This window comes from Tachypleus tridentatus, chromosome 8 (genome assembly GCF_004210375.1).
Source record: "Tachypleus tridentatus isolate NWPU-2018 chromosome 8, ASM421037v1, whole genome shotgun sequence".
NCBI classification, from domain to species: Eukaryota; Metazoa; Arthropoda; class Merostomata; order Xiphosura; family Limulidae; genus Tachypleus; species Tachypleus tridentatus.
Genome location: NC_134832.1, coordinates 26,969,291 through 26,981,401, shown reverse-complemented (window position 1 = coordinate 26,981,401; position 12,111 = coordinate 26,969,291). Strand labels below are relative to the sequence as shown.

At 32.2% G+C, this 12,111-nt stretch overlaps 1 protein-coding gene across 2 annotated transcripts in view; it reads right to left on the bottom strand.

The window, feature by feature from the left end:
* LOC143222028 (vesicle-fusing ATPase 2-like) overlaps positions 1-12,111 on the bottom strand; it is a 60,964-nt gene that overhangs the window by 28,341 nt on the left and 20,512 nt on the right. For both annotated transcript variants that reach the window (XM_076447846.1, XM_076447845.1), the window contains exon 6: positions 12,051-12,108. In XM_076447846.1, the coding sequence (XP_076303961.1) occupies positions 12,051-12,108 (58 nt within the window). The remainder of the gene's footprint in view (positions 1-12,050; positions 12,109-12,111) is intronic.

Sequence of the window (12,111 nt, the reverse complement as noted above, 5' to 3'; positions counted from 1 at the left end):
TCCCCTTATATCTAAATGTCTGGCAGTGGATCTACAGATCCCAGCCACCTTGAGTAGGGCCATTTCTTCATCAGAGGCCATTTGAACTGAAAAATTCAAGATCAAGGGTTTTTTCCCCCCTCTTTTTTACTTTACACTTTCTCTGACATCAGGGTCTCAAAGTGTTTTTCATGCAGTCATTCTTTACTTCTCACAACCGTGACTGGAGCAAAAAAGAATTCACTTCACATTTGATCACTCATGGTTCATATGTTAAACCTAAAAAACCTAGCAAAAAAACATACAATTCACAGCCATTCCTCCCTTATGCATATTGTGACATTGTTTGTACTTTCCTCTTCTTAATTTCATTTCTGCATAATTAAATGAAGTCTAAAAACCTTCCACATGTGCATACACCACTTTTTTAATTATATAGAAAAGGGAGTAAGCTTGTATTTCATGTATATGTACCAAAATTATTAGACTACAGAAATATTGTTTAGCATTAAAAATGTTTTTTACTAAATGGATATAAACAGAATTGAATACATAACCTCTCATATAGGAAGTGTGTGTGTGTTTCCATACAAGCCAAAACCCAAAGATTCTTTTTACACATGTAGCATTATGAATGGGAACATTATATAATACTGTACAAAAGTGTTATGACAAAGTCTAAAATTATATTTCAGGCTACTTTCACAGAACAGTGGAAGGTAAATCAAGGATGGAACATCAAAATGTACAACAGAAACCCAGTAGAAGTGCTTAAGTTCAGAAAACAGTTACTATTTTGTATGTCCCAGAACTGCTATAATAACTGCAGACAGTCTTTCAGGCATTGTTACAACATATTTAATCAGTGTCCTTTGGAATTTTACTCCAAAAGTCTTTCTAATACCTTTTCATAAAATTTTAATTTCTTTGGAAGTAACTTTTGATTTGTCAAGTTTCTGATTCATCAAATCCCTATATCAATTGCATTGAGATCAGGGCTCTGTGGGGGTCACTGCATCATTTGAGTGACTCCAACAGCTTCTTTCATAGCTAAGTAATTTCTGCATAAGGTGGATGAGTGTTTGGGGTTATCTTCTTGGTAGTTGAATCATTTACCAATAATACACAAACCAATGGGTATATCATGATGGAGCAATATCTAATGGTACTTGCATCAGTCTATCATTCCATCTATTTTGCAAATATCTCCTGTTACCTCAGCAGAAAAACACTCCCAAACCATCACACTGCCTCTCCCATTCTTCATGGTAGGTACTGTGCACTGAGGTAAGTATCTCTCACCTTTCTTCCATCAGACATACAACCTATGCTTTAAACAAAATATTTCAAACTTGAACTCATCTGTCCATAAAACCCTTTTCCAATCATCAACAGTCCCGTTTTTGTACTTTTTAGCAAATTTCAGTCTCTTAACAATATTTGAAGGTCAAATTAAAGGGTTTTTTAACTGCTACACAACCAAGTATTCCATTCTCATTGAGTCTTCTTGATACTGAAGGTTTGGACACTTTTCTGTCATTTGGTATATGGTCATTTATCTCATGCTTGAGATCAGTAGCAGTATTCCTTTCATCATGAAAGCTGCATAAACAAATATACTTAACATCAATATCATTGAATTTAGGTGTTGTGTCTCTTCCTTTCTTATTTTCAAATTTACCTGTCTCAGACTTACGAGCTGGGGTATACTTGACAGTGTTTGGGGAGAATTTCAAGTCTGCAGCAATTTGTCGGAGAGTCTAAACAGCTTCACGTAAAATTTTTATATGAACTCTCTGACAATCCCCAAACTTTTTGGGCTCGACATGAGAGAAATATTAATATATATAGTATTAAACACTGTTTTTATCAAAGTTTATTTGTGGAATGCCACTAAATCGATTTCTTCTAGCATATACCAGTACAGTATGCTAGCTCCTTTCTATGCAGTTAAGACATTGCAGTTAAGATGAAATACCACTCAACTGACTATGAGTGTTTAAATGTAATTAAAACAATGTAAGTTTAACAGCAATCACATATTTTAAAGTATAACTTGAACATAAAATTTCTCTAAATATTTTTAAATTGTAACAAAGCTTTTTCATAAATAACATTTACAGTTTTTTTCAATCTATCAACAAACAAAGGTTTTGAGGTGATCTGACCATTTGACACCTGTGTCTCACTGACCATGAGAAAAGCATGGTTATTTGAGAAATAATCCAGCAACTTTCACACTCCTTGAATCCTTTTTGAATATTCAATACTGTCTGAAACATCAACCTGCCAAGACTGTTTGAGAGTGATACAATAAGAAGCTGAAAGTAATTAACCAACAGAATTTACAAAAAGAAATAGGGTTAAGTTTGACCCTCTCAGAGCATTCCCCATAGTTCATAGTGTTTACATACATACATACACATTTTGGTTATGACTGGCACAAAAGACTCAGAAAAGTTAGGGTGCAAATAAACACACATTTCATTCTTATGCATATCAGATTAAAATGTAAGCCCTTTAAGCATTGAAGCTGTTGTATTATGTAGTTACACACAAATGAAATGAAAATGCAGAATATGGAATTGTTAAATTTAAAGTAAATAAATGTAAAAACACGGAATTATAAACAAAGTAAATCTCTGTATATAATATTTTTTGTATAAATACCTTGACTTTCTGGATAATCAGTATCTTTAACTAAGATCTTGAGACATTTTTCTTGATCAAACTTTTGATAAAGCAACATTGTAAAATGGTTATAAACTAGTGAATATTTAGAATTATGATATCAATAAGTGTCAAAATCAACTGTCTTCATTTGCTCCTATTTGACTTATTCTTCCTTTTCCTTTCCCTAATGGTATCAACTCCTTTTTTCACTCATCCCTAAAGTATTAATAAAGTATCAGATCTACTATCAGAAATAACAAAAACACGTTTTTCCCCTAGTGGGTAAATCCATTTTTCAGGTACAAAACATATTTAGACTTTAGGCCTAACTTTTTAATTTTCTGGGCACCTGTACTGAAATAGCTGGAAACAAGATGACTTTTTAAAATTATGGTATCAAAAAGCATAAAACTCTACTGTTGCCACATTTTCTGTATGTGTCTTAAGTACATGTGTGAAAATCACAATTGTACATCATCTGAAACCTGTAATTACTTTATTTAATGCAATGTGTTAGCTGTAGCTCATCAAAGTGAACTTGTTGCACTTACTTTTATGGCTGATTGCCATAGATTATATAGTGGGTTATCTCATGCTTTGTTTACAAAGAATATTTAAACTTTAAGCCGAATTTTTAAAGTGCCTGCTGCAATTAGCATTGCCTTATTTATAAGCCACAGAAAGGTAGAGAATTAACTAAATGTATTTCCTTGTCAGTGAAATAACTGTCTTTTAAGTTAATGTTATAAACGTCATAAGCTTTCACTTGTATAAATGTAAAAGTACCACTGTACAATTAGCCAATAGGAATATTGGGTTTCCACATAAGCTAGCATGTATCAATTTTAATTAACAAATTGCAAAACATTCTTTATGTATTTTTTTGATAAAGACTGTATATTAAGAGTCACAGAATGATTAAATGCCACCTTATATAGTTTCATTATGACTAATTACTGATACTTTATCAGTGCATATCAATCACATTTTAAAATTTTAACTCAAATTACAAAACATTATTACACTAGGAAAAATGCTACAGACTTAACATTTGTGATTATTTTGTTTTGACTTTTAATACATGGAAAGAACATGTTTATCATTAACATAATATATTCTTCTCATATATTGAATATTCATTAAACTAATATCTTCTGATGTATATAAACAAAAATGTAAACAGCTTTGAGTTATTAACCATACACTGCAGCAAACTCAAAATTCCAGTATATATAATTTAAAAAACAACAACAAAACACTGGTTAATGAAATCATCTATTAATCCAGAGTATATTGTACTACTTTTGCACATACTTTGAAACTTACTGTATGTAGGTCCTCTGTATCAGAAGTGCTGAAATATTTAATAATTCATATTCATAATGTATATTCCCTGATCAATCACATTACCTAAAATGTTTTCAGGTTCACACAAACTCTGTTATTCATGAGACTGCCAGGTTACACTTACATATAACTGAGTTTTACATTCCATTCATACATAAAGGATATGAAATAAAAAGTCATCAAAACTGCATAATTTGTTCTACCTTTGAACTACCAGGCTTTACCAAATAATCAAACTTTTCCATTTTGAAATATTTTAAATCTTTCCTATACAAATATAGCAATGATACAATATGCCTGGAGTAGGGGTTTCCAACTCAAGAGTGCCTGGTTTGCAGAAATGGATCAGCTTGCAAATCACATAATTCAAGTTGAATATCAGCTTGTTGATTTTCTATGTCAAGACAAAGAGGATTATTGAACAGCTCTATCATGCTTTTTAGCGTTTCAAATTCTTTGAATCTTGCGTTAAACTCATCTACGATATTTTTAATATTTACACAAAATTCTGAAAAATCAAGTGACTCGTCATCTTTGAATTGTTCTGTTAATTCCTGAAACTTGAAAAGTGGGCCAAGTCATTGTTTTCTAAACAAACTTTGAAAATTCTTAACTTATTTTGAAACCCATTTATGTTTTCCATTAAATCTGATACCATCTGGTTCTGCCCCTGGAGCTTCAGGTCAAGATTGTTAAGATGAGTGGTGATATCTGTGAGAAAAGCTAGTTGTTTCAGAAAATCCTTACTTTTGAGCTCTTCTTCCAACTGTGCTGTATCTGATGAAACAAACTGATTGAGAAATGCAGGGATTTCTTTCTTTATTCCATAGAATTGTTCAAGACACTTTTTAGCACTGAGCCACCTTACTTGGTTGTAAAGAGCCAAATCCCCATATTCTGCCTTCATATCCTCCATAAACTGCTTCATCTGTCAATGTAAAAGAGCTTTGTTTCCTCCTCTTATCATCTTTATAATTTTAATAACAAGTTTAAAAACTTCGTTTTGTTTCTCTAATTTCCCACATAAAGCTCCTTGATGAATAATACAATGAAATGTTGGACAAGTTGTTCATTTTCTTAGGAAAATGAAGAAAAGCCTAATTTTTTTCCCAATCATCACAGGCGTGCCCATCTGTCACTACTGCTGAACACTTACTGAGACCTCCAATTTTATCAACTGAATTTTTCACTGGCTCAAAGATATCTTTTCCTTTTGTGGTCCCATGAAGAGCACATACATTCAATAATTCCTCTTTCATTGAAAAATCTTCACGAATAATGTGTACAGATATTAACAGCTGACTTACGTCTGCTTAATCAGTACTTTCATCAAGACAAAGCAAGAAATAAGTACTCTTTTCAACCAATCCAACAAGAGAGTTTTCTAATTTTTCTCCCATATCAGTGACCCACCTTTGTATGGTTTGGTTGGAAAGTGGCAATGATTCAAGTTTCTCAGCAATTTTGGCATCCTTTGCCATTTCAACATCACATTTCTTTACTAAACTGCCATCAATAAAAGGTTTCTTTGCTCTTGCAAGTTCAAGAGAAACAATGTACAAAGCAGATATCTGGCTTTGTGACAACTTGATAAGCATACTCCTTTGTTGTTTTAATTTCTTGCTGAAATCTGCAATCTGAACTTTGAGTTTCTCCTTGATATTTTTTATACTTTTCTTCATGCGTCATTGAATAATGCCTTTTCACATTAAATTCTTTGGACACTGATATAATTTGCATGCAAACCAAACACTGCAACTTGCAATTATTGTTTGTAATTAAATAATCAAATTCCCAACATTCCTGGTACACTCTATTATCACTGTCAATCTTATGTTTCTTAAAAACTTTGATCATGTTTATATTTACCACAGAACTAAACAGTGATAATTTACAACACGTCAACCTCCACAACAGCACACAGACAGACTGGCAACAGCCACCAGCAAGGCGAGTTCACTTTGTCTAGCAGAGGGGAGGGAGTATATAGCTTAGTGAGTCCACTTTATCTAGTAGGGGAAATGATGATATAATATGCTGAGGTGTATGTGACATAATTTAAAAGCAATTACTATTAAGTTATTACTGTAACATTATAGAGGCATAAATAATAAACATATAGGTGCACACAAAATAAATTTTTAAATTTCATAAGTTGGAGCTTTCATGCATTTTTACCTTGCAAGTCAGAATTTCTCATTTCTTCACTACAAAAAAAAATATTATGAAAGTAAATTATTTTTAATAGACCTTCGACGACCACACAAAACCATGCCACTGGCCGCATGCCACCTGTTGGAAATCCTTGACCTAGAGCATTGTATGTGTTCCTTCTATGACTACTGTCATGATGACTATTCTATCTATGGACTAAAATTTGAAAGATCAAAATACCTTTTTTTTACTGAAAAAAGCTTATTTCTAAAGAATAATTTATTAAGGGCTTTTAAGTAGTAAAATCATGATGTTTAGGAAAACTAGACAAAGCCTTGTCCAGAGCCCTTACATTCTGCTAAGGTGGGAACTTAGCTACCATTTATGGAATCTATTATCCACTCCTTGACAAATGGTAGAAAAATAATAATAATAACAAAAAGTGAGAGTAAGATCAATGTAATGTAGACAAAATAATATTTCTGCACAAAACATGCACATATTGATGTTAAATGCACCACAATAATTTATATGTAATTCTGTGATGCTAATAATTATTTATCTTAACATGCCATTTCAGAAGCATTGCTGGAACACATAAAATTTAATGACTGACTTTTCCCAGTCTTTGTCTATAAAATGAAATTCTCTGATGGTTCCTGGGCTAAAAATACTACATATAAAATTCACCAATTTTTCTCACCTGACATATGGTAACCATTCATGCAAAATTAACAGAAAGAAAGTATTAGCCAATACTATATATGTAAAAATGGCTTATTTGAGTTGAGAAAATATATCAAATAGAGGAACGAACAACGTTTCGACCTTCTTGAGTCATCGTCAGGTTCACAAAGAAAGAAAGAGGTAACTGACTGAAAGCTGACCACATGTTTCATAGAGGTTGTGTAACTAAGTGTCAGAATGTAGAGGGCGTGCTTATATGTTTGAATATATAATTTTATATTTTTTATTATTTTTAATATAGGTATAAAGATCTTCCTTTGTATTGGTTTATTTTGGGCTTGAGTTGTTGAATAAGTAAGGCTTCTTTAATTTTGCGTTTGTTTATGTTTGTTTCTTTATTTAGTATTTTGGTGTTTTCTATGGTTATGTTGTGTTTATTTGACTTGCAGTGTTTGAAAACGTGTGAAGGTGACTTTCTATGTTCTTTGAATCTAGTTTCCATTTTTTACTTGTTTCTCCAATATAGAAGTTGTGGTAATTATCACATTGTATTTTATAAATAACGTTGATGTGGTGTTTGTCAGTGCAGTTTTTACATAGTATAGATTTTAGTTTTGTGCCCAGATTTTGAATAAATTTGGTATTAATTGGAATGTAATATTTTGTTACTAATTTTTGCAAAATGTTGGTTGTTTTTCTGCTGATGTCGGGAATATGTGGTATGCAGCAGTATGTGGGTTCATGATTTTTTAATCCATGGGGTATATTTACTTTTGTTAGTTGATTTTGCTTTTTGTCTAGGTGTGTGCGTATAATGTATTCTACGGTTTGTGGAGGAAACTTATCGATATTGATGTAGTATTGTTTTATTTTGTCTAATTCGTCGTTAATTTTATCTGGTGAGCATAGTTTTATGGCTGTGTTTATTTGGTTTCTTAGTATGTTGAGAGTTTGTTTTGTTTCAGGTGCTAAGTCCCAAGGAATGTATAGTCCAGTATGGGTGAATTTTCGGTGGATTTCTGTTTTAAATTGTGTATCGGTTCTTGTAACTTTGAGGTTAAGAAATGATATTTGATTGCATTCTTCTTGTTCACATGTGAAGTTAATGTTGGGATATGTAGCGTTAATGTGATTGAAAAAATTAAGTGTGTGTTCTGCAGATGTGAATCTCACAGCCGTGTCATCTACATATCAGTACCAATATAGTGGTGGATGTAATGCTGTATTAATTGCTTGTGTTTCAACTTGTGTCATAAAAATATTGGCTAGAACTGGTGATACTGGGTTGCAGATGCTTAAGCCATTTGTTTGTATATAGTTGTAGTTGTTGAGCATGAAGTTTGTCTTCATCGTGGTGAATTTTATGAGTGTTGCTGAGAATGTCTATAGATGGGTTAGGGTCTCAGATATAGAGTTCTAAAGCTATCTTGCAGGCTTCAGCGGTTAGAACTTCTGTAAAGAGGGATATATCATTGAAACTGGCCATTAAGGCTTTATGATTAAGTTGATTTAGATTAGACTTGAAATTAAAAAGAGTCTTTGATGAATGAACTGGCTGATGTTACATATTTGGAGAATGGCCATGCTATGTATTTACCAAGATCGTAGGTAGAAATAAATTGTTTGTGAAATTGTGTTGGCTTTTTTCATTTTTAGTAGTATTTTGTTTCGTTTCGTGTGTCATTTTTAGATTTGTGTGTATTGGTTTAAATTTGTTTATGTCTAACAGGATGCTCTTCATTTTTTGGATTTATTTATTCGTGTTCATTATGACTATAGCGTTACCTTTATCTGCTTTTAGAATTTTTATGTTTTTATCTTGTTTTAGGTTTTTAATGGAATTAATGTCTCTTTTTGTAAGATTGTTTTTTAGCTCTGTTTTGTGAAATTATGTTAATATCTCATGAATCAAAAAATCACAAAACCATATACTGCTGCATACCATATATTCCTGACATCAGCAGAAAAATAACAAACATTTGGCAAAAACTAGTAAAAAAAATAGGACATTCCAATTAATACCAAATTTATTCAAAAACCAGGCACAAAATTGAAGTCTATACTATATAAAACATACACTGACAAACACCACACCAACATTATTTATAAAATACATTATGATAACTGCCATGACTTCTATATTGGAGAAAAAAGTAGAAAAATAGAAACCAGATTCAAAGAACACAAGTCACCTTCACACGTTCTCGAACACTGCAAGTCAAATAAACACAACATAATCATAGAAAACACTCAAATACTAAATGAAGAAAGAAATATAAACAAATGCAAAATTAAAGAAGCCTTACTTATACAACAACTCAAGCCCAAAATAAACCAATACAAAGAAACACCTTTTTCCTATATTAAAAATAATATAATAAATAATAATAATAAAATAAATAATATAAAATTATATATTCAAACATCTAAGCACACCCTCTACATTCTGACCAGTTACACAACCCTTTTGAAACATGTGGTCAGCTTCCGGTCAGTTACCTCTTTCTTTCTTTGTGGACCTGACAATAACCGAAGAAGGTCAAAACGTTATACGCTCCTCTACGTAAAATATTTTCTCAACCCAAACAAGCCATTTTTACATATACATTTCTCTACAAGTGGGTTTTCTTGACATCACTGATTATTAACCAATAGTACAAAATGATGATTATGTCAAAGAGTGACAAGAAACCTTCTTCAAACTTCTGGACAAGTAAAAGCAACTCACTTTTTTCCCCCTCTACCATCCACTTTCTCCAACAAGCTTTCAAAGCTGAATAAAGTTCAAACTTAATTATTAAATTATTATATCAGGTCATCCTTTTAGTAATGTCCAATTTTAGGTTCAGAAAAAGAAAAAGTATTTCAAATGCTTTTAAATGTTATTTAATCAATAATGTATGTTCCATTATTATTAATTACTTCCTGCCAATGATTCACAAACTTCTGAATGCCACTTTTATAAAATTCTTGGAGTTTGGAGGAAAAGAACGTAGAGAGGATAGTTTCAACATCTTCATTGTGTTCCAAGCTCTTTTACATCAAGATAGCTCTGCAAACTTTGGAATAGATGATAATCAGATAGGGCAATGTGTGGAGAATAAGAAGGATGTGTCTAGCTCTTCAATCTTTGCAGATGTGATCCTTGCTGTATGGGACAGTGCATTATCCTGGTGTAAGACAACACCTTTACGATTGGTCACAGCAGGCCTCTTTTCTTTCAGTCTGATATAATCATTGCATTAAGTGGCAGCAACTAGAAGAGGATCACACCTACAATATCCCACCAAACACTTAACAAGACTTTCCTAGGGTGGAGGTCTATTTTGGGCTATTCTTTAGCCAGTTTATCTGTACTGAGCCATTGTCTGTGTCACTTCACATTTTTATAAAATATCCATTTTTCATCTCCAGTCACTAACCTGTCCAAAAAAAGTGAGTTACATTCACTAGGATGCAGAGAAATGCAAATGACCATTCTTGCTCTAAGATTGGCTTCTGTCAAAATGGGAGACCCATTTTCCAAGTTTTGACACCTTTCCAAGCTGTTGCAGATGATGGTGAACTGTTGAATGAGTTGAATTAGCCTCTGTGCTAGTTCTTCAACAGTTACAGCACAATCTTCATCAAGTGCAGCCAGCAAAAGGTCATCATTATACTCAACAGGACTACTGAACCTAGCACATCACTTAAGCTGTAGTCACGTGATCTGAGATTGTGAAAGCTCCTTTGACATTTTCTTTCATTGAAAAACTGCACACCATAAACACCTTGAATGTTTCATTTAGTTTCTGCCGCACTATTTCCTTTATTAAACACAAAGCATTATTTGCCTAATGTGCTCCTCAGACATATCCATCTTCATAAGGATTTATTTGATTAATGGTCTGAAAAAGTGGAGTTGGGTTAGTTTTTTTTTTATTTGTTTGAACATTTTTATACTTGCCCAACCATACATTTTGGTCATTAAATCCTTCTACAAAGACAGAAATGATGATGCACTTCTGTATTAAATTTGCAAACATTACTTATGGGATGACCTGATACACCTGTATAATTAAAATAGTAACACATGTATGGTGGGGGAGAAGCTTTTTAAACATTACCAAACCATGCAAAAATGAAATAAAGAATAGGGGAATGTAGATAGCACTATGCATTGCAAAAAATAAAATTATCTGAAGAATGAATCTGTCATCCCTCAGAGCTCAATCTCAGACAGCAGTGTCTACATGTTAAATTTTTTTGTTTGAACTTCTAAATAAACACTTAAGTATAGTAATACTATCACCCTGTCGATTTTTATTCACTGCCCCAAATACCTGTGTCTTCACTACATCTAGTGTACCTTTGTATTTTACTAGACAAATAAATCAATTTTTCACTTCTGATCAGACCACTCAGTTGAAACTGTCTTTTGTACTGAAGGTGTTTTTTGAATACATGCATTGTAATATAGGTTTAACCCACATAGGTTTAACTTTACAATCATTGAGATGTCCCACATTTGTTCAGAACTCTCTATACCTAACATCATAAATGAGTACTCTAGGGTGGCCACTTTACTGTTTTAATCACCTTAAATGCACAGTACTGCCTTTGCATTTTATGAGCTTTGTGCATTCAAATACAAAACAATATTTTGTATGCAAAACATAAGTATTTTCCCAAGTTTTATCTTATCTTGTAACTTGGGAAAAAGAATTGCAAACTTACATGTTTTAAATTTAATAACCAATTCAATGTTAGTATAGACTTTGAAATTAATTAATACTGCACATAATTCTTCCTTTGCAAAGTGGAAAAAAAGTCAATTTGAGTTTATTTCTAGTTTTATACTGAAAGAATGTAGTAAAAACAAAAATATTCCTCACCACTGACGGATTTTTATTTTACTAACAAACTTCATCATATAATTGATAAATGTTTGATACAGAGCTCTTACTGACAGAATAATCCTTTACTGCTATGTTCTTAACTTGATGAATATCAGTACATCTTTATATCATCTTTTCCTTTGCATGTTACAAAACAAAGATTTTAGCTGGTAATGCAAAGAACATGTAAAATTTGCTTATCTGTGGCTTTGAAAAAACTTACAGCAGAATATTAATTTCAAGTGCTTGTGAACATAATTTAATTATGAAAAAAATTCTATTAATATTAATAGGATTAGCATGGTAAAAAGAAATTTAATACCAAAAGCATACCTTCCATTTCTTTCACCACTAACTTCAGCAGTTTCTTTTCTTGAAATTTGTAGGCTAGCTA